Source organism: Odocoileus virginianus, chromosome 2 (genome assembly GCF_023699985.2).
Source record: "Odocoileus virginianus isolate 20LAN1187 ecotype Illinois chromosome 2, Ovbor_1.2, whole genome shotgun sequence".
Taxonomy (NCBI): domain Eukaryota; kingdom Metazoa; phylum Chordata; class Mammalia; order Artiodactyla; family Cervidae; genus Odocoileus; species Odocoileus virginianus.
This window is the reverse complement of record NC_069675.1, coordinates 65090749-65117750: the sequence shown is the minus strand read 5'-3', so window position 1 is coordinate 65117750 and position 27002 is coordinate 65090749. Positions and strand designations below refer to the sequence as shown.

The 27002-nt window shown below is 36.5% G+C and overlaps 2 protein-coding genes and 1 non-coding gene across 17 annotated transcripts in view; 2 read left to right on the top strand and 1 right to left on the bottom strand.

The window, feature by feature from the left end:
• The window catches only part of PCYOX1 (prenylcysteine oxidase 1), a 45869-nt gene extending 39959 nt beyond the window's left edge, over positions 1–5910 (bottom strand). The window contains exon 1 of the mRNA XM_070480665.1: positions 5805–5910. Within this exon, the coding sequence (XP_070336766.1) occupies positions 5805–5871 (67 nt within the window). The 5' untranslated portion in view covers positions 5872–5910. The remainder of the gene's footprint in view (positions 1–5804) is intronic.
• A 23-nt stretch (positions 5911–5933) lies between these two features.
• TRNAG-CCC (transfer RNA glycine (anticodon CCC)) lies at positions 5934–6004 on the top strand. Its single transcript has one exon. It is a non-coding gene; the product is annotated as a tRNA-Gly (tRNA).
• A 280-nt stretch (positions 6005–6284) lies between these two features.
• TIA1 (TIA1 cytotoxic granule associated RNA binding protein) overlaps positions 6285–27002 on the top strand; it is a 30719-nt gene continuing 10001 nt past the window's right edge. The window contains exons 1-9 of one of the 15 annotated variants that reach the window (XM_070480740.1): positions 6285–6567; positions 9794–9985; positions 16758–16854; positions 19541–19639; positions 20350–20404; positions 20575–20607; positions 21841–21928; positions 24302–24367; positions 25075–25149. In XM_070480740.1, the coding sequence (XP_070336841.1) occupies positions 9882–9985; positions 16758–16854; positions 19541–19639; positions 20350–20404; positions 20575–20607; positions 21841–21928; positions 24302–24338 (513 nt within the window). In that variant the 5' untranslated portion in view covers positions 6285–6567; positions 9794–9881 and the 3' untranslated portion in view covers positions 24339–24367; positions 25075–25149. The other 14 variants (XR_011492872.1, XM_070480667.1, XM_070480679.1 and 11 more) reach the window with 14 other exon arrangements.

Below are 27002 nucleotides of genomic sequence, written 5' to 3'. Positions count from 1 at the left end.
GTGCTATTCTCTCAAATCAGGAAATGAGGATAATTTTAGAGAGAAAAAAATTATGTTTCAGCAATATAACTTTGTGGGTATTAAATTCTAGTGTTCAATTTTTTTTTTTTTTAATTTACTGCCTAACACTCATTTCCTGAATGGCTTCTCATTACTATGTTATAGTATTGTTAACTTTAAATTTTTAAAGGGCATTCTAAGTTTCTTTCTGAAACTTATCACAGTAATCTATCTTTAGGTGAAGATCAAGTACCCCATGACCTGCAATCAGGCAGATTATGCATACTAGGAAAGACATTATTTAAAGGACTATCTCCAACCTAGATGGAAGACCATTACCAGGTATTCTTAACTAACTCACATACAGTAAAACTGAAGGAAATTGACTTTTGGATTCTTATTTCCCACTTCAAAAGGGCCCTGCACTGGGATGGTCTATGGAGAGACCTGCTGACTTCACCTCACTTTATTTATTTTGGGGTGTTCAGTTGTTGCTTTATTCTTGGTTCAGGCGACCAAGGAGGATGGCCATCACTCCCCTATCCATCCCTGGAGACTTGGTGGGGGAGGAGCTCCCATCCCTCCACCCCACCCCTTCAACTCACTTTAATACACTGCTCACACAGGAGGGAAACGACACCCACACTAGGACAAGAAGACAATATCAGAAGTAGACAGCTATCCTAAGATGCTGGACCTGACTTGTATGATCATTTATAGTTTTTTTTTTTATTTCTTGGACTTTTGTATAAACCAACTTTTTTCTATCACGGACACAAATCCTATGTAGAGTTTTAAATTAATTCAATTGTTTTACAGTCAATAGCCTATATTCAACTTTTCCAAGTGTACCGTGGTAGACTTCTCTCCAAGGCTCTAATTGGATGACCCTTAGAAATTTTATTTTAGAAGAAAGATACTCTAGGACTGTATAAGCTACTGCTGATATCACTAAGTGGGACCCTCTTACCCAGCCAGTTAATGACATTTGTTTGGAATATGGCCAAACTCCTTCTCACTAGATGCTAAATACATTCGTTAGCTCCTACTAAGATCCAGTGGATTCATGGAACAAATTTATGGTCTTGGCTCTCCCCAGGCTGCTTAGAAACATGCACTCAGTTTTACTCATGCTCAAGGTCACCTAGAGGAGGTAGCCTTTGAAACTGCCCCATCAATCTGCCTTTAAAGTGAACACACAGGGATCAATCAGTCTTCCACTGGTATGATCACTTAGTCACGATATTTATTCCTTCATTTGAAATAGAAGATGTCATTATTCACAGAAACTTTAACAAAATTCACCCAGCAAGCCTTAAATGATAGTAACCAAGCCATTAGCTTGCTTAATTCAGAAGTTTCCATGAGAAAATCCTGTAGCCCTTGATATTTTAACTGCTTCCCAAGAGGCTAATATAACCCTTATTGTGACACAAATGAAGACTCCAATTTCCATTCTGAATGACCTTCTTTTGCGTTTAGGGGAGATGCAAGGAAAATGGTTTGGTTTGGGAAGGAAGAGGTCGTATCTTTACTAATGGTATTGTTACTCTTTTTAATATATTTATTTATTTGGCTGCACCAGGTCTTAGTTGCAGCATGGGGCATCTTCAATTTTCATTGTGTCTTAGTCGCAACATGCAGGATGTAATTCCCTGACCAGGGATCGAACCCAGGCCCCCTGCATTGGGAGCCCAGAGTTTTAGCCACTGGAGCACAGAGAAGTCCCTGACATTGTTATTCTTTTTTGCTGTTGTTGTTGTTATTCTTGACGGTAATTTTGATTATAGCTTGTGTGACTTATAAAGTGATGGCTTCCTGCATTTCATGCTATGTATCACCAACTTCTACTGAGATAGTAACATCTAAACTGCTTGAAATTATTAATCACACCTATAGTTCCCTATAAAATAATGAACATTCACAATGCCTACACAATGTAAAACTGGCTTAAGTTCTATTGGACAATTTGGAATTGACTGTCAGTCCTTGCCAGACATTCTACCAATATGTACATGTGTGCATGCTAAGTCGCTTCAGTCCTATCCAACCCTTCTTAGACACTATGGACTCTACCCCACCAGGCTTCTGTGTCCATGGGATTCTCCAGGAAATAATACTGGAGTGGGTTGCCATGTCCTCCTCCAGGGGGTCTTCCCAACCCAGGGGATGAACCCAAGTTTCCTGTGGCTCCTGTAGTGCAGGCAGATTCTTTACCACTGAGCCACAGAGGAAGCCCCTCTACCAGTACTGCCGCTGCTGCTAAGTCACTGCAGTCGTGTCCGACTCTGCGCGACCCCTTAGACGGCAGCCCACCAGGCTCCCCCGTCCCTGGGGTTCTCCAGGCAAGAATACTGGAGTGGGCTGCCATTTCCTTCTCCAATGCATGACGGTGAAAAGTGAAAGTGAAGTCGCTCAGTCATGTCCGACTCTTCGAGACCCCATGGACTGCAGCCCACCAGGGTCCTCTGCCCATGGGATTTTCCAGGCAAGAGTACTGGAGTGGGTTGCCATTGCCTTCTCTGCCTCTACTAGTACCATCCCCCCTACAAGGAAAGAAAGAGCAGGCTTTTAGAACCAGGAATGGAGGGATATGATGGACCTAGGTAAGCAACCATTCTGGGTGGCATCAAGGGACCAAATATTTGATAATCAAATGCCTTCTATCAAAAGATTAAGGATCAAAAGAGGGAGTTGATGAAATAAAATCATTTTTAAGGCATGCCAAAAAAAATTTAAACATAAAACTCTTTCTGCTCACTTAGGCCGCTACTTCTCTTTAGAGTGCACCCTGCTTCCGCAATTATGTGTTAACTAGATTTCCTTAAAAGACACAGGAATTCCTGCTTGATGGTAAAGAGCAATTATTTCTGGCACCAGAAAAGTGATTCCTTAGGATATAACATGAGGTATTGAGCATGGGGGTGTTTTATTTCTTTTCCTCCTCTACTGAAGAGGGTTTTCATTTCCAGCTCAAATGTTCCTATTTTATTTATTATTATTATTTTTTGGCTGCACCATACACCTTGCAAGATTTTAGTTCCCCAACCAGGGATTGAACACAGTCCTGGGCAATGAAAGCACTGAGTCCTAACCACTAGACCACCAGGGAATTCCCACATTTCTTTCTTAATCCTTAATCTGCATCTGAGTTGTACTTACAAAAATTGGTACACACAGATGAAAAACTCTCAAAATTCTCATCTATGTGTCACAAGTTGCTAAGCCAAAATATTAAAAACAGGGTAAAATTATAAACTTCTCAAGTCTTTTCAAAAGGATTAATATTCTTAAAACACATATGCTACTTTCTTTTTCTTTTTTTTACATATGCTACTTTCTTTAGCAAATCCCACAGAGAGAATGAGCAGCCCAAACCTCCTTGAACCCCAGAGGCCTTGCACCATGAATGGGCCTAGCCAGGAGACACTGTCCAGAGTCAGGGCAGAACAGTGCAGAACAGAATGCTGAAACACACACAAAAGAAGGAAGATGCCTTTACTAAAACCTTGGCATCAAATGAAAGAGGCAAACAGGATGGAAACAAGCAGTCCTACCAACCAGATCGGGGAAGATTTAGGAAACAGGCAACCTTTCAGGCTGGGGAACCAGGCCTGGGCACATACCTTGATGGTAGAAAGTTGTATTTCAACCAGTTGGGTGTGCCTACTAGGCCTGGCAGGAAGCGCATACAGTCATTACACTTGGATGGAACTTGCTTGTGAGGCGAAGGAGAAAGAATCTTCATCTTGTCTTCTGACTTGTAGAAGACCTTGTGTGGAGAGCCAAGCGTGCTAAGAACATCTTGGCAGGAATCGCCAAAATATACTAAGATTTCAAATACCTGCATCTGGGCCATCTGGTAATAAGTTGGGTCCACAACCTGCGGCAAGTAGGCAAAGTTGTAAACCTGAGGATCCACTTCCATATCAAAGATTATCTACACTCTCAGCATACATATTGCCCAGGAAACATCTCAGGGGCATCATGGGAGCCTTGGTATCCTGTAGGCTGTTTCCACTATACATGTAAATTCATCTCACAGTTGCTCTGTGGGGTACCTGGAGAGAAGCCAGAACATGGGCAAAATTGGGCTCATACTTGAGAAATTTGGTGCATGAGTCTAGCTGAAAAGAGAAAGACAGTCCTCTGAGGTTGAGCTGAAAGAGCTGTGCAGTGGAGTTGTCCACTCCAGGATGGGTTGCACCGAAGACTGGTCAATCTGCACAATTAAAATGCACACCACAATAGTTTAACTGTACTTTAGTCAAGTGGTAAATTTGAATCACCTTAAGTCTCTGATTGAAAGCTTCAAACAGTAGTTTGATCCTCTCCTGAGTCAGGTTAAGGATGAGGTCATGCTTAAAAGAGGAGACCAGTGCAAATACATATTGCTCTTTTCCCAGAGAGTGCTCAGGCACCACCTCCAGATCCACCATTGATTGGGCCCGCCAGGCCCAGGTGGCCTCCTAAGGCAGTGCACAAGGGCTGGAGCTCCCTCACCAGCATGGGGCAGCCCTGTGCAATTAACCCCTAATGGGCAGAAAGTCCTCAGAGCTTGCTGGAAGACTGCTCCCGGGTTTTAAGCCTCTTGATTATAAATTGGCTTAAATAAAATTCTCTATTTCTTTCTAATATCTGGCTGGACCAGATCTTAGTTGCCATATGCAGGAGATATATATATATATATATATATATATATACACACACACACACACACACACACACACATATATATATAATTTTCAGTTGTGGCCTGTGGCCTCTTTAGTTGTGGCATTTGAATTCTAAGTTGTGGCACATGGGATCCAGTTCCCTGATGAGGGAACAGAGTCTTAACCACTGGACCACCAAGGAGGTTCCTCTATTTCTTTCTTAGATTAACCATTAATCATTTTTTTGTGGACAATGTGAAATGTTCACAACAGACAAATCTATACAGAGGAAAGATTAGTGGATTGGGGAGGAGAAGTGAGATGGGGTATTGGGAGTGACTTCTAATTGGTAAGGGTTTCCTTTGGTGAGGGGTGAAAATGTTTTAAAATTGATTATAGAGTGGCTGCATATCTCTGTAAATATACTAAAAAACCATTGGATTATACACTTCAATTGTATTGTTCACCCTCAAAATATTAATATTTGATGTCTCTGAATAAAATCCCAAGAATGTACCACAAATTCTAAATTCAATTTCAAAAACGATTATCTAAAAGTGCTGCAGTCTAAATGAACTACTTCAAAGAAAACATCACATTTTTGGACATGTACACTTCCCAATGTTTAAAAAATTTTTTACATAACTTAAAATGCAATATAAAATGCATAATGAGTATACTGACATAATTTTTCTGCGTCCCTGGAAGAGGTTAAAATTTGTATATCTTCTTATTCCTTCAGTTTTAGAACTCTTGGATTGATTTGTATTAAATAACTTTCTTAAATATTTTCCAGTGTACATTGATTATACCAAGGAAATTCAAATATAAAGAAAAATTCCTCAAAGATCTGGAAATATATTCCTGGCTCAAAAATTTTGTTAACACCAAGATGACAAATTCTTAATGAAACTCTTACTTTTTTTTTCCGGCTGCGCCGCGTGGCTTGAGGAACCTGAACCGGGGATTAAACCTGATTTCGGCAGTGAAAGCGTGGAGTCCTAAATACTGGACTGCTAGGAAATTCCCGGAAACTCTTTTAAGTTTAAAAAAAAAAAAAATTTTTTTAAAGTGAGATTTTTCCATACAGAAAAAGGAGGGACATCCATTCAACCGTACCAAAATGAAAGAAACGAAATCATCTCTTACCTGAAAAGTAACAGATTATATAGACTCTCGGTAAACTTCTATTTTTAAAAGAATAAATATTCCTCATTTGGGAACGAACGTCCGCGTGTACTTGGTCCTAAGGTATTTCAGCAGAACCAGTTTCCGTCAGCGCCGCTGGTGTAGTGGTATCATGCAAGATTCCCATTCTTGCGACCCGGGTTCGATTCCCGGGCGGCGCACGCCGTTTTTGTCCCCGCTTTGCGTAATTTTTATAGTCTTTCTTCTCCTGGAAACACAATTTTTCATTTCCATGAAGATTTATATTTTACTATAAATCACTGTTGACACATTCGAATCTGGAGGTGGAATTAAAAAATGTTGACTCAAGTTATTAAACAGCTAACCTTTACGCCTGCGCAGTCCTAGACAACCCCCTGGCGTCGTTGGAAGCACGGCTGCGCAACAAGTGAATATATGGACTGAGGTGTAGCCTGGCGGCCGGGAGGTTGAAAGTGCAAAATTTTTCTGCGCCTGCGCGGCCCGGGTCACTTCCCTGGATGTTCCAAGGCTGCCGGCTCGCCGCCATCTTGTATTGGGGCTTCATTGTTCGCGCTGGGCCCGGCAGTTTAGGGTAATTGCCGCCGAAGAAGGAGGCGGGGTAACCTCCGGTCAGCCGAGAAACCCAGCTATCCCGCAGCCATAGCCGCTCAAAAGATTTGTGAGGTAGTAAAGGGTAGGGAGCTGGACCTGGAGGCGCCGCCGCGACAGCAGCAGCCATGGAGGACGAAATGCCTAAGACTCTGTGAGTCTGGGGCAGCGATGAGGGGGGCGGGATGGTGATCGTCCCGGAGCGAGCCTTTGGTTCTGCGCCGCTCCCCAGTCTATTGTTCCCCGTGGACCCCGCGTTAGCAAGGTTACCCTCTCTGGAGCTCACCTGGATGTCTAGGGACCGAGACCCAGGCAGTGAGGACGAAATGGAAGGAGACGGGGCTCAGCCTCTAAATTAGTCCGTACACCGTAACTGCCCCTACAGCGTGGCCTTTGGCCTCGTCCCAGGCCCTCGGCGGCCTTCGGCCTGGAGAAAAGACTTTCATTCAAATGTTTTTTTAGAACTCGGCGAGCCTTTTTGTCCCATGCTTTCTTTCTCTCCCGCATCCCCTCCCCCGCTTCTCGATTAACCTCTTCTGATTTTTACAGCCGTCTCGCTTTCATTTTACTTTGATTTTCTCCAGATGCTCTTCCTTTCATTTTCTTTTCATTGATAAGAATTTGTGTCTTGAAAATCCGTGTACTCATTTTCAGGGGTGTAAACTTTATTCTCGCACTTGCCAACTGGGAAAAAGCCAGTTGTTTTTTCTTAAACTTCTCTTTGGCTCTTTTTCTGTGGCAACCCCCCATCCCCGATCAGAAAGCCCCAAATCGGACCCGCTAAGGATTTTGAAACTGCTCTTTAAAAATGGAACTCTCGCCCGGAGGTATATATCAACTGAGGGGAAGTGGATTTAATGCTTTTTTATCTTCGCTTGGTACTTTTGTGATTGACACGTCGTTGAAACAGCGGGGAGTTTTTAATGAAGCAACAATTGATAAGTACCTTAACTAAAATATTTAGTCACCTCTGTGAATTTTTGTAGTGTTAAGTGGTCTTAGTTTGGGATCATTTCTTTGTAGCGTAGCTTTCCCCCCCGCCCCAGGCATTCGCCTTTGTTTTTCGGAGTACTATCCGATGAGGTGATCCTGCCTTTGTTGCTTTCCTCGAAAATAAGAAAAAGCCCAAATTTTGACGTAGCTTTCTTATTTGTACTCTTAGAATATTGGCAATTTGAGAACCCTCTGCTTTAAAAAAAAAATACACTCTTAGGTTTCTTTTTGCAACTCTGGATGTTATAGTTGTTATGAAATACAATGTAGTCAATTTTTTTTTCAGCGCCAAAAAAGTTTCATTTTTTTAATCTATGAGAAATATAGTCACTCTTTTCTTAATAAGTAGAATTTTTTGCTAGTTTATTTCATGTTAGTGACCCTTAGTGTCTTGTTACTAGGATGCTGCAATCAGCATGTGACTTGTTTTTTGTAACATTGTATCTGTAGATGAGTACTCCCTAAAAAAAAAAAAATCATTAACCCCATAGAGTTTATGGAACTCTTTTTTTTCCCTTTTGCCTCTTCACTACAAGTATGATATCCAACAGCATACAGGATTAAGAAACTGCCTGTCTTTTTATATTATAATGTCTTCAAGGTTCTTATTTCAAAATTTTTAATTTCAGAAACTGCCGAAAATAATCTGAGAACTTAACCTTTTTAGTATGTTGATTTGGGAATATCAAATAATGAAGACAACTTCAGCTTTCCCAGGCCAGTCTACAAAAACATGTAGTACTACTCTGGGAACAGAGGACCAGCCACTGTGGGAGAATTAATGAAGGAAGTTTTATTCAACATATACTTGTGTTCACTGTTAAGTCCTTCATGTGCTTGTTTAATCCTCATCAGAATTCTGCAGTAAATGTGTCCATTTTGCATTTGAGGAAAAGCTAAGATTAGAGTTTACGTAAGTCATCCCAAGTCATATACCTTTTTGTTCATCAGCCTGTCATTTTGCTGTCCTCAACTTTGACTCAACATTTATGACTGATTTTGCCTTGTATACTACCAGAACACCCCATCCAAGAATCTTTTCCCCAAGTTGTCCATACTTTAGCATTTCCTAATATCTCCTCCCTTGCTTCTACCTTTCTCAACCAAAGCTCCCATTCTTCCAGTCAAACCAATCCTGATTAAATATGAGTAGGTGCTCATCCCTAAGTTTTGCCAGCAGTTTTTACTTTTAATATAAAATGTTTATGTGGCTAATTTGGGAGTCAGAGACTTAATATGTTCTTAGCAATGTCTGATCGATGGTAAGTGATCAATAAAATTGTTTTAAAAATGGGTACAGTTTCAAGCAGTGCATCAAGATTTTACTCATTCTTGAGGGTAAGATATAGTCTGAATTTCAGTATTGCCTGTGTACCTAAATGGCTCAGAGGAAATATCTTCCTTTGCCCCAAATGAGTGTTCAGTACTGCTTCTTTATAGAGACTGCCAGTATTCAGTTTCTTGTCAGCAGTACTCTGGAAATGGTACAGTTTACCCTTGAACAATGCAAGGGTTAGGAGCTGTAGCCCTTGAACAATCAAAAATCCATGCATAACTTTTACAGTCAGGCCTCTGCATCTGTGGATTCAACCGTGAAAAAATCCATGTACATGTATGAGTGGATCCACGCAGTTCAAACCCATGTTGTTCAAGGGTCAACCATATTGTGAGAAGTGATTTGATTCTGAATACGTTTTGAAAATAAAGCTACTGGAGTTGCCAGTCGTTTGATGTTGAATGTGAGAGTGAAGTTGACAGTAACTTCAATTTGCAAATGCGTAATTATCAGTCATCTAGAATGTTAGTTTGTTGCAAAATAAAATTAAAAATGAGAACTGTCTTGAGAGCCTGGATGTCTTAGTAAGTCTCTGGGCATGTGTGTGTGTGCTCAGTTGTGTCTGACTCTGTGACCCCCATGGATTGTAGCTGGCCAGGCTCCTCTGTCCATGGGATTGTCCAGGCAAGCATACTGGAGTGAATTTGTCTCCCATCTCCCTTATTTTTTGCGTTGCATGCTGATTCTTTACCTCTGTGCCACCTGGGAAGTCTTTTCTTCAGACTGATTTGTTTACAATTGGCCCTTTGTATCCACTGATGTGGAACCCTCAATATAATAAGCCAAATTTAAGAAACTTGAGCATCCATGGGTTTTTGGTATCCAGGGGAAGAGGCAGGTCCAAGAACCAATCCCTTCAGAGTAACAAGGGATGGATGACTTCATATGGTCTAATACCCAAGTGAAGGAGATGCCAACTAATAAAATTAGAGGGTTTCTGCTATCATGCAGCAGACTGTCTTTTGTAAAGAAGAGACAGTTGTTAAATAATAGTAAGGTTATGATGCTGGCATATAATATTTATATTATATACTACATGGCTTTTACCAAGTTCCACCCTCAACTTCAGTGGAGCTTGCTAGATTGTTCATGGAGAGATTACATACCATTAGGCAAGAGCAGAATCATCTCCCCAACACATGAGAAAAGAACAGACACTGGCCTGCACCCATTGTATCTTCTGCCTATCCAGCCCATCATGGCAGCAAAAGGTGTCCCTCCTTCCATCAGAAGCAAACCCCAGGTAAAGGACTTAGATGTTAAGGAAACCAGAATATATTGTCTTGAGCTGCAGACACTTTGGGGCTTTGCAGGCAGCTCAGATGGTAAAGAATCTGCCTGCAATGCAGGAGACCTGGGTTTGGTCCCTGGGTCAGGAAGATCCCCTGGAGAAGAAGATGGCAACCCACTCCAGTATTCTTAACTGGAGAATCCCGTGGACAGAGAAGCCTGGCAGGCTACAGTCCATGGGGTCGCAAAGAGTACTAGACACGACTGAGCGGCTAATACATATGTACTATGTACAACAAGTATTTACTGTTGTACATAATTTCTTCTTAAATTGAAATATAATTGATATACCATATTGTGTAAGTTACAAGTGTACAATTTTAAAGGTTATACCCCATTTATAATTATAAAATACATTGCTATTTTAATATAAAATATTGACTGTATTCCCTGTGGTATACAATATATCCTTGTCATAATTTCATAATTAGTAAAAGACATACACCTTTTACCCCTGAACTGTAATAACTCTGGCAAAATGTATCAATTTTCTATCACATTGCAAATGTTCAAAAATCCTTCTAAGAGAATACAGTTACCTCTTTTAAACTTATTTTTTTATTGGAGTATAATTGCCTTACACTGTTGTGTCAGTTTCTGCTATACAGCCGAGTGAATCAGCTACAGTTATCTCTTTAACAAATATTTATAGAGCACTTAGAATATTCCAGGCAGAGTTCTAAGTAGTAGATATGAATGAAAATATGTCTCTACTCTTATGAAATTTATCATTAGATTAAAACCTATTTATTCATGTTTTTCACTCAAATTTTCAGAGGCCTCATATCAAATTCTGCATTTGTATACAATGATTATGGCTCAAAACAAACCCAATACAGCGTTCTGCCTTGCAGATTTTTCTTTGTAAGTTAAATTTTCCAGAGCTGTACTAATGAATACTTAGAATGTTTTAGATTCTAGTGTTACAACTATTTGAACTTATTATCACCTAAAAATAATGTATATGTTAAATTGACATGAAATCCTATCCCAGAACTGTCAACTTTTCACTGGCATTGATGACTTTTTCCATTGAAACTTCTCAGGTAACTTTTTATTTTGAAAAATTTAAAACCTATGGAAATTAACAAAAATAGTGCATTTAAGACATAAATAGATACCTTTCATGTGGAATTACCAATTGCTAATAGCCACATTTGCTGAACCGTTTGAGAAAACATCAATACACCTAGGGCTTAAATAAATCTAAAAATTGGGGCATTCTCTTATATAACCACAATATAATTTTCATACTAAGGAAACTACATTGATGGAGTGTTTTTAACCAATGCATAGTTCATATTTTATCCAGTTGCCCAAGGAGGACATTTACTTTCCAGTTCTGTATGAGATTGGTGCATGATCTCAGAGGTGATGTTATAAATATCAACATGAGATTCTTCAATATAGACTGTTAACAAGAAGTTCATGGAACACCTAGAAAAGGATATTTTAATAATGTTCTTGAATAAAAAGCGTCTTGAAAACTATAACTACATAAATGTAAGAAATTTACATTTTGGTTTAGTAGTCTAGTCAACATTGTGACAGGGAATCTTGGCTTTCAACTGCTCCAGAGTCAACTTTGGTATCCATCAGAATTTCTTAAAATGCATTGCTGCAAAAAAATTTAAGCATGAAAGGAATTTGTTTAAAAAAAAAAAAAAAGATACTGGGGCCATACTCTTGTCTGTGAAGTGTTTCTCTGTGAATAAATCCACTTGTTACCTATCACTTTGTCTCACTGAGTTCTTTGTGCAGTGAGACATCAAGAACCTGAGCTTCATTAGGTCTTTGAACCAGGCCTACTAGGAGGTTAGAGCTGGGAAATGAATGAGATACACATGCCCAAGAGTTTGCACTGATAGTTCCAGTTCTAGTCTGATGCTACAGAGTTCATTCTGTTCTTTCCCCTCTCTGTATTTGTAACTCCATTCTCCCAACTGTGAAGAACTTGGTTTCTATTGCCTGTATATATATTCCCAGTATATTTACTTGTTTGCTCAGTCTTAGAATTTCAAAAAGTAGCTTCAGAATTGTTCAATCATGCTCTTTAAAAAAAAATATGTATATATATATAGATAGAGAGAGAGAGGACACTTTCAGAATTTGGAAGAAGTTTATGGAACCTGGCTTAGAAAATGTTCAGGAAAGAGAGAGAACTGTCAGGCCCACAGTCCTAATCAAACTACAGATCATCCCAAAAAGGATACTCCTACCACATACAGTGAGGGCCTGATACTACAACTTCAACTTCACTGGACCTGGGACTCTGCTGCTGTTTGCCACCAAAGTGGATTATCTTCAGTTTCTGCTTCTGTAACCCCTGTCTTTGACTTCTGTGTTCAGGGCAGGTATCTCTAATATGACCTAGCCCAGATTATATACATGGTAGACTATATAAATGTATTAAAGCCTTTCATCTTTTGAAGAGGAGTCAGGCTTTGCCATAGGGTGAAGATTTCTCTAAATGTAGGAAGATGTTTGGCAGCCTGAAAGGAAAAAAAAAAAAACTTATATATGTAACTTAAATCTATACTGTTGATAGGAAATCCTTTGCTTCAGAAACAGAATAATATGTGACAAAGTATGGGACAACTAAAGAAACTTGTTTTATAAAACTGAGACTGTTAAATATGTTAACTTAAGGTTTATTGTAATGGTGTCAAAGGTTGAGAGCAAGTTGTTTGTGTAAACAGCTGTGTGTAGTTAATTGATAAAAGCTCGGGGAATTTACATTATATAGCAGGCCACATTAAATACAAAGGCAGTACAGACCTTAATGCTTTTTAGAGTAGCTTTTATTAGCCATCTTCAAATTGGGAGAATCACTTAGAAATTTTGAGTTTCTGAGAAAAGATTTGAGAAAATTTTTTTCTGAGAAAAATCTTGAAGTTTTGCAGAGTAAATGACAGACTCCAGGTTCCCTACATACTGTCAGTTTATCACTGGATTACCTAGCTTTAGCAAAGTAGATGTTAGAATTAAATTTTCAGAAGAGCCATTTTTTCCCTTAGACATATGCAATCCTTAGGGTTTCTTATAGGCACATGAGTTGGGTAAAAATAGACACTGAAGAGTTACAGAGATGGTTCAGAGTTTTCACTTGACCATCACCCTTCCCTTAATGTTAATATCTTACATAACCATAGTATGATTATCAAAACTAAGAAGTTAATAGATTGGTACAATGCTATTAACTGCAAGTTTTATTACTGTTTTCCCACTAATGTCCTTTTTCTATTCCAATATCTAATCCAAAATACATTGTGTTTAGTTGTCATATCTCTTTACTTTCCTATAACATGTGAGGAGATATCTTTCATTGTGGCACTTATGAAGGGTACAGTTTCTCCTCTGTATCATTTTAGTTCAGTCACTCAGTCGTGTCCCAACTCTTTGTGACCGCATGGACTGCATGCAGCACGCCAGGCCTCCCTGTCCATCACCACCTCCTGGAGCTTACTCAAACTCATGTCCATTGAGTCAGTGATGCCATCCAACCATCTCATCCTCTGTCATCCCCTTTTCCTCCTGCCTTCAATCTTTCCTAGCATCGGGTCTTTTCTAGTGAGTCAGTTTTTCACATCAGGTGGCCAAAGTATTGGAGTTTCAGCTTCAGCATCAGTCCTTCCAATGAATATTCAGGTTTGATTTCTTTTAGGATGGACTGGTTGGATCTCCTTGCAGTCCAAGGCACTCTTGAGTCTTCTTCAACGCCACAGTTCAAAAGCATCAATTCTTCGGTGCTCAGCTTTCTTTATAGTCCAACTCTCACATCTATATATGACCACTGGAAAAACCATAGCCTTGACTAAATGGACCTTTGTTGGCAAAGTAATGTCTCTGCTTTTTATTATGTTGTCCAGATTGATCATAGCTTTCCTTCCAAGGAGCAAGTGTCTTTTAATTTCATGGCTGCAGTCACCATCTGCAGTGATTTTGGAGCCCAAAATAGTAGTCTGTCACTGTTTCCATTGTTTCCCTATCTATTTGCCTTGAAGTGATTGGACCGGATGCCGAGATCTTATCTCCACTATATAGTGACTGTCTTTTTCCTCAACATACCTTGTCAGAATTGAGTCACTAAGTGTTGCCCACACTCAAGGAGAGGGAAATTAAGCTTCACTTCATAGAGGGAGGTGTATCAAAGAATTCTTACCCGTAACATTATTACTAAGGTGTTTTAATGATGATTTCCCTCATTTCTTGTACATTTATTAATTAGAATTCTGTAAGAAAAAGCTATTTCTCACCCCCTCCCTAATCCAGTTTTCAGTCAAGGATTATTCATTGTAAATATTAAGTTGTCAGTGTCTTTTAAGTCCCTCTTAATCAAAAGTAGTCTTCCTTTTTATTTTTATTTTTTATGGACGGTGACCTTTAAGATATCAAATAAGTCACCTTATATAATATCCCAGATCTGAATTTGTTTAATTGTTTTATATGCCCAATATCCTGTAAATTTAGATCTGAATTTAAGCTTAGCTAAATTCAAGTTAGATCTTTCTGACTTGAATATTTCATATGTGATATTGTATAATTCATATTGTATACACATTGTCTAATTGTTCATTCATAACATGATTTAAAGTTTGATCACAGGGTCAAAGTGGCCTAAAGATCTCACTTTTCTCCTTATTTTTTTATTGAAGGATAATTGCTTTACAGAAATTTGTTGTTTTCTCTCAAACCTCAACATGAATCAGCCACAGGTATACATATATGCCCTCCCTTTTGAACCTCCCTCCCATTTGCCTCCCACCCCTCTAGGTTGATACAGAGCCCCTGTTTGAGTTTCCTGGGCCATACAGCAAATTCCCGTTGGCTGTCTATTTTACATATGGTAATATAAGTTTCCATGTTACTCTTTCCATACATCTTACACTCTCCTTCCCTCTCCCCATGTCCATAAGTCTATTCTCTATGTCTCCATTGCTGCCCTGTAAATAAATAAAATAATAAATTTTTCTATATTCCAAATATGTGCATTAGAATACGATATTTATCTTTCTCTTTCTGACTCACGTCACTTTGTATAATAGGTTCTAGGTTCATCCACCTCATCAGAACTGACTCAAATAAGTTCCTTTTTATGGCTGGGTAATATTCCATTGTGTATATGTACCACGACTTGTTTATCCATTCATCTGCCAATGGACATCTAGGTTATTTCCATGTTCTAGCTATTGTAAATAGTGCTGCAATGAACAGTGGGATACATGTGTCTTTTTCAACCCTGGGTTCCTCAGGGTATATCCCTAGGAGTGGGATTGCTGGGTCATATGGTGATTTTATTCCTATTTTTTTAAGGAATCTCCATACCATCTTCCATAGTGGCTGTATCAATTTACATTCCCACCAATGGTACAAGAGTGTTCCCTTTTCTCCACACCCTCTCCAGCATTTATCGTTTGCAGACTTTTTGATGATGGCAATTCTGACCAGTGTAGAGTTCTCACTTATAAGGTGAATTTTCCCTTTGCAATTGTTAAGTAATCTATGTGACATCTTAGGCACCCTGGACATATCCATTTTCTTACCAGCCTTTCACCTAAGTTTTACATCTGTTGATGGTTCATGCCTGAATCATGATTTCAGTAGGGCTTACACATTGTTAATTTAATGCTGTCTGTCTACGATTATTGTCAAGCATTTTTCTGTAAACGAATTGTTCATTGTTCTTAAGACTCTGCACTTCTCTCTTCGCCATTTTAGCCTATTCCTGTGCCTTCATAGTAAGCATTCAGTAGTCTGTTGAATGGGTAAGTGAAAGGAAGAAATTGAATCCACACTTTCTGGCACGTATAGGTGTTTTATTTTTCTGGGGAGAGGGTCCGTACCTTTCATCACATTCCCTGAAGGATTCTTAGCAGAAGAATTAAAACATCTACAGTTGTTGGGAGACTACGTTCTCTGATTTCAGAAGTAATAAAACTAACATACCTGGAGGTAATTGCATTTCAAAATCCCATTTTGAATATTTATAAACCCTTTAAATAAGGATTATCCTCCTCCCCCCTAAAAAAGTAAGGATCATCCCAGTCATTTTGTCTTGTAATACATTATTTACAGTAGTTTTGTTAGTCACAATTTACATTATCTGTTAAAAGTCTCTCCTAGAATCTTTCTACTTCCTTTCTGCTTCAACTGATCAGTGATATTCATTAAAAGGCTTCCCTTTCTTTTGTGAGCATGTATAACAGCTGATAGTGATTGATTCATGATCTTTCAAAAATATGTTTACTGTCTAAACCAAAGCATACCTCAGTTGGACACTTTTAGGACAACTGTGAATTAAACATTGAGGAAATTTTATCTAATGTTCTCAGTAATGCTGTAGAAGGAGAATAATTGCAGAGTTTTCTAGGATTGATTGTATGAGTTGTTTTACATGTCAAATGATTCATTTGAGAGATTTTAGGTATATCTTCCTAAAATAAGCCTAGAAACTTAAAGCAACAGGTTTAATTTGTGCATTCTTCACTAAAAACAGATACTTACTAATTTCCCTCTACTAACTGTCTAGTATATTTGTAAGTAACATATCTTACATCTGTTTTGTAAGAGATTTTGAAGTTTTCAAACTTTTATAAGTTCCTAAATAGTGTAGTACACAGCAAAGATCTGCCTATTCCCCCAATTCACTGTTCAGTATTCAACTTTAGGAACTGATTTAAAAGAAGCAAATTTTAAGTGGTGAATTGTTTTCCTTTGTGTTTCAGATATGTTGGTAACCTTTCCAGAGATGTCACAGAAGCTTTAATTCTCCAGCTCTTTAGCCAGATTGGACCTTGTAAAAACTGCAAAATGATTATGGATGTAAGGGTATTTTACTTAGTTAACTTTCTTCTTTTTTTTTTTTAAATACATTCTTTAAATCCATTACTTCTAGGATCTCTTAAATTGGTTTATACAGTCTCAATTCATAAAGGTTTTAGTAAATTTGTAGTAAGTCCATTTTGGCCACCAAGTTTGTTTTACTCAGTAAAGAGAGACTAGATCTAATCATTTCCAAAACAGATGAGAACTATATGTGGGGCTCTTGTTTTAAAGTATTGAGGCATCAGAATTGTTTGTTTTGTATGTGGTGTCAGTTGATTAGCAAACCTATAAATTCAATTATTAATTAAAATGGGAAATTAGGCAAAAGAAATAGTAGACTTTGATAATGTGAAGATGTTTTAAACTTTATTCTTAAAGGTCACAGTTCAAGTCTTTCTTGAATTGTGGCAGTGCCCGTTCATCAGACCTTAATGTATAGAAAAAACATCAATTCACTCACGTAATCGATAATTAATCCTGAGTCACAATATGTGTAAAAAGGCAGCTTCAAATTCTCTTGATGAGAAAAATAGCACTAAAGAGAAATCCTTTTATCCCATGGTCTTTCCTGCATTTAAACTTTTAGTTTTTTGTTTCTCTGGGAAAGAAAGTCATGTATGTATTGGTATCTACTACTTTCTCTTCTATTATATTCCAGTTTAATTTCTTTTAACTTGGTATTTTTAGAAGTACTTATTTAGCCAGTTGGCTTTGGTTTGTTGTCTTGTATTTTAAAATGTCAAAACTTTTCTCCTAATGTGGCAGAGTCACCTACACATAATACAGATGGATTCATCAGATGTTTTTATCCTTTACATAACTCTTCTGAAGTGTTCTGTTAATCATATTTAATATCTGTATGCCTTTGGATAATGAATCAAAGATTCCCATACCCATAGAGAAAGATAAGAAGGAGAGATATAGGGAAATGATGGAGAATTTAAAACCAGTCTTTCCTTTATCTAGGTCTCCTTCCTTATCTTAGTAATAGCATTTACGAAATCCTTACAGCCTATCATTTTCATACTGATGCCTCATCAAAAATACTCAATAGAAATATTACAAAGTAGATGTTATTCCTGTTTAATATATACAGAAATGAGGCAAAGCAAAGATGTAAACCCAGATTGATCTATTCTCTCCATAGGTCTATAGGCTGCTATTCTCTCTCCATCTAGGTCTTTCTCAATTTGCTGGTAAAGATTGCTAGGCAAAGTGTTAGTGACTGCTGCACCTACAGAAAAAGACTAGCTAGGGAAGCATCTGCTACTTTGTATAAATTGAACTTTGGTCACTCAAAGACTTAGATTGACTACTCTTTCTCCTGCTTCTTATCATTTTATTATTATTAAAGTCTAAATTCCAGTCTGTTCACACTGTTGGACTAATGTTCATATTTATTAATTTTATACTCCCAAGAGTATGAATTGGAGAAGGAATACTCCAGTGTTCTTGCCTGGGAAATCCCATGGACAGAGGAGTCTGGCAGGCTACAGTCCATAGGGTCACAAAGAACCCGACATGACTGAGTGACTCAGACTTAAGAGTACAAAGGCTGATAATGCATATGCTTAGAATGTTTTTTTTTTAATCTAAAAAGTGTTTTTCTGGACACGAATTAAGTAAAATGAACATTCTTGTTTGTTTGACTGCCATACTCTTAGGTGTAAGCCACTATTTTAACCACTCTTCTGATTCTGATGCTGTCAACATGGATCTTGGTAATAGAACTCCCATTAAGAATAGCATTAGTTTGAATTATACAATTTTAAAAACACTTACATATTCTCTAATGCTTTTAAGATAAAATAATGGATAGTTTCAGTGTCATCAATTTGGTGGTTGCCTCTTTACTCTAAAATTCTTTGAAATCATTGCCAGGGACATTTTTTTTTAACTGTTAATTGTACATGAAATAAAATGGCATATTTCTTTATTTTATTATCATTCTAGTCTTTTGAATTAGTTTCTTATTTTAACAATTCTGCTTGGGCGATTACAGAAAGAATTTTAAAATGGACTATGAAGCCATTTGGTGTTTTACACCAAGAGGTGTGAAAATATTGGGTGTTTTTTCTACTTCTTTATAAGAAAACATCCAGGCTTTGTCTGTCATGAGGCTTCAACTACTTCAAACACCAACAGAAGAGAAGAGAGAATTTCTTTTTGGTTGCACTGCACAGTGGCTTGCGAGATCTTAGTTCGCCAATCAGGGATTGAACCTGTGCCCCCTGTAGTGGACTCACGGAGTCCTAACCACCAAACCACCAGGGAATTCCCAAGAATTTTTATTTTTAAAGACTTAAGCAGGCAAAAATTTTGGTGTCAGAAAGTCCACGTTCTAAAACCTATTCTAAAACTACTTATCTGAGAATGTCTTCAGTTTTTAGAGTGTATTTACTTCTATTTTAGTAATAGGTTTAAGAAGGTTAATTAGAACATTTAGCCATTAATAAAAGACTAAATTACATATAGTAGAATAATATAAGCTGTTGAAGAAGATAGCTTTCTATAAAGATAATTTGTTGTTGTTGTTGTTTAGTGCCTTATCCTAAACATTTACTTGCAGAACAGCCCCTCATTCTTCATGGCCTGATACTGAGCTGTATAAAACTTTGTATAGTTTTAAAGTAAGGACAGTATATAAAGCTTAAAACTGACTTTTGTGTCTCTTCTTCAACAGACAGCTGGAAATGATCCGTATTGTTTTGTGGAGTTTTATGAGCATCGTCATGCAGCTGCAGCACTAGCTGCTATGAATGGGCGGAAGATAATGGGTAAGGTAAGCTATCGTAATTAAAGAAGGTGACATACATTGGAAAATTCTGAGTTGTAAAAGGTTTTGTTTTCATTTTAGAAGCATTGTATTTGTTTTACAGAAAATGATCACAAAAACCAAAAAAACAGAAAAATAAAACAATCACAATTAATATTAAAATGATGGGGTAAAGCTTTTAGAGCATGTGTTTATGTTAGTATTCTTCATGGTGCCTTGCATATGGCAAATACTGAGGTAACTGTTGAATTACCAGGCTTTATTGAAACATATAGGAATGCTGACTACTAATGGGGAAGAATAAAAGAGAAAAAGTTCTTTGGTTTTTTAGGCAGGTTAGTTGAATGTTAATAGAGAAGTTATGTATGGTTAGGATTTGTTAACATTATTTGCAGAAGTGTACATTAAAAAATAAGTATTGAAGGGAAAAATGAAATAATTCTGAAATTATGTCCTTTCTGCATTTTTCCTAATGTTAAGATGCCTTTTCTAAAAAAAAAATTGGCAATGATAACAGATGGTAATGATTTTTTTAATGTCCTTACTTAATGAAACAAAGTTGTTAATTCTTTTTTTTAAAGTATTGAAATTTTGACCAGAAAATTTTGAATGCTTCTTGTCAAACATATACCTTTGTATTCATAGATGCAAATCTTGTAATACCTGATTATGACCTTTATTTTTATGAAATATAAATGTAGAAAAAATTTTTTTAGGAAGTCAAAGTGAATTGGGCAACAACTCCCAGCAGTCAAAAGAAAGACACAAGCAGTAAGTATATTTTATACTCTTTGAACTTTTGTGTTTATTGTACATAGTAGTTTTCTTGTAAAGCATATAAACATCATACATTTGCAGTAATGTTTTGATCGTTATCCTAAGATATGATTGACTGTGTTTGTGTTAATAAATTTAAGAACAAATCTAATCTTTGTCATCAGGTAGTACCGTTGTCAGCACACAGCGTTCACAAGGTAATTGTATCTTCTTAAACATAAAATGAAATCTCTTGAAAGGGTATTCACTAACCACCTGAATTTTTTTTGTTTGATGTTGGGGGGAGCGGGGAGGGAGGGATAGTATTTCTATTTGTCTCTCTGGCAATATTTTTCCCCCTTTTTCCCAGTGTTGACCAAGTGTGGCTTGTCCACTACTTGGGTGCTATTTCAAGTTCTCTGATTCCCCCCTTGGTAGCAGCTGATGCCTTAGAAATACTTCACCACTAAAGGGCAAGATACCCTGTTTCCTTGAGGTCAAGTTCTGTGCTTCATATGGAGATCTTATTGCTTGAGTTGCACTTGAAACTATGTCTCCCAAATGGCAACCTAATATGTTGCTTAAGGCCTGCCAAGTAGGGGTAACTTTTCTTTCCAGATATACTTTGTCAGAATTGATATGTATGTCCATTTAAAGTGTTGATCCAACTATTTTGTATATTTAAAGTGTTCTTTTTTTTTTTGAACATTGTCTTTTTAAGAAAACTTCATATATGGGATCATTATTTCTCTCCAGTGCTTTTTTAATGACTCTGATATAAAGTGAAGGGATTACTGTTTTCATTCTGTTGCCTTCAGTCTTAGTTCACTTGCACATGGATTCACATAAACTGAATGGTGTAATGTCTGGGCAACCAAAACTGTTGGCTTTTGAGAAAACTCAAATACTTTAACATCAAACTGTTGCAATGCAAGGTATTTCTTTGATTGTTCTTCACAAAATATGGTTAAACCAAGTATATCGCATAGCTAGCTTCAGTAAACTGTCTTAACTGAGGCAAATCTAGCCTAATAACTCATAATACCACTATTTTAATTTGTAAAGATTTAATGTAGTGGTAAACTGAATAAATGTGAATAATTACTATTAGAATGGTAATTAAGTCATTTATTTATATATATATATATTTTTTGCAAAACTTGTTATATATTACTAGTTTATTTTGGCCAGTATAATAATTGGTTATAAGTAGAAATGTAACTATCAGTCTCCCATTAGATATATCATAGGAGAATCTTTCCTGTATTGTCACCTTGATTCATTATTCATTATGTTTAAAAGTGATAGAATTTGTCTAGATATAGGATAGTTTTACTTATACTTTATTGTAATACATTATTTTAAGAATACTTTATTGAATAGATCTTAGCATTTTTTTAAATTCTAAAATTGTATTTTTCTTTTCACTTCCCCTTCCTTCCCCCCATAAGATCATTTCCATGTCTTTGTTGGTGATCTCAGTCCAGAAATTACAACTGAAGATATAAAAGCTGCTTTTGCACCATTTGGAAGAATATCGTAAGTAACAGAAGATTAAATTTAAAAATGCTTTTAATTAGAAACAATCTTATATAGAAGTAATTTGAAAATCTGTTGTGAATTTTTTTGGACATTAATTTTAACACCTGAATATAATGTATTAATATTAACTTGAATAAATGTATTGTTTAGAGCCTATTCAAGCATTTAACAGCCAAAGATTATTTTCCCATTGATAAATCTTTGGTCTTCAATTATCTTAATATTTTTTCTCAATTAGCATTAGCTTTTAAGAGACGAATGTGCTGTCCTGCATCCTGTTTCTTGTATGAATGTCTTGCTAGCCTGGTCATAATCTTTAGTGAATTTGTGCTGTGACTAAGGAGTTTAGAACCTTTGGCACTTCTATGATACCATGCATTTTCTGTTAATATATTTTAACAAAAAGAAACCTTAATAGTTTAAAAAGCAGTTATTAAATATTAATTCCAGGATATCTGTCCTCCTGTTGTTGTTATTGTTGCTATTAACAACAATAATGCCTCTTAGTATTTTGTGAAGCACTGTATTGCTTGCATTGTTATTAATTGTACAGTTTAGGCCTGTTACAAATAGCTCACTCGAGTATTCATCATAAAAGAACTTTAATATTTTGAAAAGCATGCCTGTAGTAGAGTAAGAATAAGTTGATTATTGCACTTTCTTAGAAGTAATTGTTGAATCTAGAAAACAGTTTTTAGAGTTTCTGGTTGCTGTATTATTGGTGTTCCAGCTAGAAGAGTAGAAAAAAGAAAATGCTAGCTTTGATTTGGTTTGATAAACAGACCAACAGCAGAGATGAGAAGGAGACTGGAAAGTAAATGCTGGTGGCATTGATGTTGAATTTGGGAGTTTTCATTTGAAGAGTTCACTGGTAGGAGGATGAAAATGGATAGTGACCAAAGAATGATCATAAGTAAGGGGCCAACTTTAAAGGCAGTCACAAGATTAGAGTTTATAGATGGGCTCTTCTTTTAGGTGACATTTTTCTTGATATCTTAGAACTGACTTTAGGAAAATAAAGTTCTAATTTCTTGATTGTCCTTTTTAGTCTGTTTTAGTGTTTTGATGATGGTTAGCTGGCTTTCAAATATCTAGATTGGACAGTCTTAACCTTTGACCTCTTAAAGGCTCTATAAATTTCTGTATGCAAAATTTTGTGCTTGTTTTCATTTTGGTGTGTAGTATCTTTGTAAATTTTATCCACTTTCAGCGTAGTCACAGGACTGTAAAGGATTAAAGAACTCTGATCTGTATCTTTGCTATTTCTTCCTTAGAGAATTCTTTCAGATAATATAAGAATCAAGGCTAACATTTCCTGAAACTTAACTTTAAGAAGAAAAGGCTTTTCTAACATTTTAACAGATTAAATGCTATATTATTAAATGTTTAGATTTTGATTGAAGTAGCTTTTCTGAAAGCGTGGATATTTAGTTTGGGGTTAAGATAAAGATTGTTTAACAATTGGCGAGTGTAAGTTAAATGACATCCAAATTTTAGTAATTTCATTACTTTTTAATCAAGAATCAATAATTTCTTTTTGTTAAATATGTTGGTATCATAATTGCAGTCTGTAGATTTTCTTAGAGTCTACTATGATTACTGATGTATATATGATTTTTTTCTTGATAAGACCTTTAAGTTTTTAATTTTCGGTTGAGATAATGTCTAAGCTTTAGGTTATCCTAAGAGTTAGTATTTCTAAATTTGAAGGAACCATTTTCAGTTGGTAGCATCACTTCTTGATTTTTTTTTTTAATTAAAGGAGATATGTTGATAAATACATATATTGAGAGATTCTCATGATAGTCAGGTATTGTCTGTAGATTCTACAACAGTGCTTGATTTATAAAAGTTGTGTAGTAAATGGTGGCCTATTAAAATATTTGCTATAAAAATTACAGCACTTTCTTTCCCTAATTTATACAGCTTAAATTTTTCCTGTTCCTTGAGTTTAGAGTAGTCTAACAGATTTTGCTGTAGAAGAATCAGCTACAAATTAAATGCATGTGTACCATAAGTATTTTTACATATTGAGAAGTGACTTGCATTAGTTTTCCTCTTTCACCATCACCTCTTGTCATTTTGACCCTAAGCACTTAATAAATCACTCCTAAATTTATCAAAATATGCTTATGTATACTTTAATATAAAATTATATTGCATGGCTTTCTGACTTGGGTTTTTGTTGTGAAAGTGCCTGTTTTGTTCATGTGTCCTGAGAGAACAAGCATTGTGACATACCTGGCTAACTTAAAAGCAGATTGCCTGCGAAGCACAATTTGAGTCCAATTTTTTGAGGTATGGAGTTTTAGCTATCATGGCTGGGTTTTTGACTCAATCTCAAATAATAGGGCTCTGGTTATTTTGCAGAGTATCTCTGAAGAATGGACAGAATTGCCCTGGCTAACTACAAGCTACGGTTCACAGTGGATAAATGTTGGCGTGCTTTTTTACTTTCTGACTTTTTAAAATTTTGCTTTTATATCTTGTAGTTTCCAATCAATCTTATATGATTGCTATTTTAGAATTTAGTATAAAATCTTTTCTTATATAGAATAAGACTAAAGTGTGTGTCTAGTATTTTTCTTCAATAGTTTAACATTTCTGAAAATGTCAAGTTCTCAAAATTTACCCATAGTTCAGAAGGGGGGTGTGAACTGATCTGAGAAAATGAAAAAAATTAATTGATTTAGGGAATATACAACTTTTTCATTCTTTTAGTTTCCAGTTTTCTATTTTAATTTTTTAATGATTAGGTAGTATATAGTGTAAAATAGCAAGTTATAAATTGCATGGTTAAAGAAAGCCATTCATTTAGTGTGCCAGTGAACCCTATAAGTTAAGTAATTCATGTGAATAGCTGCTTTTACCATGCTTAATATTTAAAAATGTAAAAACTTTTTGAAGTGGGAGGCAGTTTCTGTAAAATGTATACATATATTTTAAAAGTTTTTGATTTGCATGTTTATAAAATTAAGCCTCATTTGCTAATACATGATAAATTTTATAGAATAAAAGGTAAATTTGTATTAAAGGTTCATTTTAATGAAGATGAAACATGAAAATGAGTTGTGTATGAAATTCTCACTTGATATCCAGAGGAGAGTTTGCAAACCTAAACTTCTGATTGTTTCTGATTTCAGAGATGCCCGAGTGGTAAAAGACATGGCAACAGGAAAGTCTAAGGGATATGGCTTTGTCTCCTTTTTCAACAAATGGGTGAGCTCAATAAAAAGTGCATGTGCAGTATGAGAAGAAAGAACAAAAACATTCATTTCATTTCAATTTTTAGTCATTTCTGTCATCTACCATTTGTTCATATCACTAATAATTAGTACTCTTACTGGAGGATACCTTCTTTCTCCTGTTTGGTTATTTAGTCAACATTTATGTAGCACCTTGGTCTTACCTGGTGGCTCAGATGGTAAAGAATCCCCCTGCAATGCAGGAGACTGGGGTTCAATCCTTGGGTCAGGAAGATCCTCTGGACAAGGGAATGGCCACTCACTCAAGTATTCTTGCCTGGAGAATCCCATGAACAAAGGGGTCTGGCAGGCTACAGTCCATGGGCTCATAAAGAGTTGGACACAACTGAGCAACTAAGCACATGTATTTAGCACCTGATGCATTCAAAGTACTGAGAAAATGTTTTCATAATATAAAAAGTAGAGGTGTTTAAATCATCATCCAAAAGATAGGACCAATATTGAGTATCTTATTTATATATTTGATTTGTTTTCTCCCTGTTTTATATTCCCATGTTAATTTAAAAGTAACTAATAAAAATGTTCCAGTGGATGGGAAGTTTTCTAAAAATAATATATTAATGTATTTGAAAATGTCTCATCATTTCCTTCATTCAGTAAACACTATTGAACATGAATTTGCATAGGCTTGAAGTTTCTGAGTTTTGCGGAGAAAAGGAAGGATTGCATAGTTTGTCAAATGAGAGGTGAAAGGAGGTTATAGAGAAGGAAAGGCTTATATTTATGACAGCTGGATAAAATCTTTGGTATGTTCTCCATACAATGTAACACTGTGCTGTTTACAAAAGGAAAACGAATGAGGAACTCTGTAAGTACTGGTTATGGAAACATTTCCATGGGATATTGTCAGGTAAAAAAACTTTTTTGTGTAAAAAAGAAGAGAGCATATTATATGTGTGTGTGTGTGTGTGGCAGGGGGCAGGGTGGGAGTGATTTCTTTTCCCCCTGCATTCCCCCTGCAGAGATTAGTAAGACACTGGTAAGGTTTCCTGTTTGTGGGCTAGGTAATGAGAGGCACTTGGGCAGGATGGCAAGAAACTTGTAGCTGTTACTGTGTGAAGTTTGAACCTTGTAAATATGTTACTAATTCAAGTAAATTTTTTAGTGTGATAACTCAAGGTTCCAAACAATTAAATGCAGAGATATCACACTTCTGAAAATACAGAGGTGGATGGTAGGAGAATTTATATGCATTAATCCTGGATTATACACTCAGGTTTCATTAACCTTTAATTTTATTGTATTGCCTTTATGTTTGTTTGCCAGTGATAAGTGCAAAAATACTGTATTTTTTGTGCAAGAGTGCCTTAGAATGAGCCATTAAAATTTCTGATACTATGAAATGTATTTTAGAAAGGATTTTCTTTGGTAAAGGGAGTATCTGAAATAGATATCATTTGAAGTTATCATTGATAACTTCGGGTGAAATTTATTTATTTATTTTTATTAGTTGGAAGCTAATTACTTTACAATATTGTTGTGGTTTTTGCCATACATTGACATGAATCAGCCATGGATTTACGTGTGTTCCCCATCCTGAACCACCCTCCCACCTCCCTCCCCATCCCATCCCTGTGGGTCATCCCAGTGCACCAGCCCTGAGCACTTGTCTCATGCATCCAACCTGGACTGGCGATCTGTTTCACACTTGATAATATACATGTTTCAATGCTGTTCTCTCAGATCATTCCACCCTCGCCTTCTCCCATAGAGTCCAAAAGTCTGTTCTATACATCTGTATCTCTTTTTCTGTCTTGCATATAGGGTTATCGTTACCATCTTTCTAAATTCCATATATATGTATT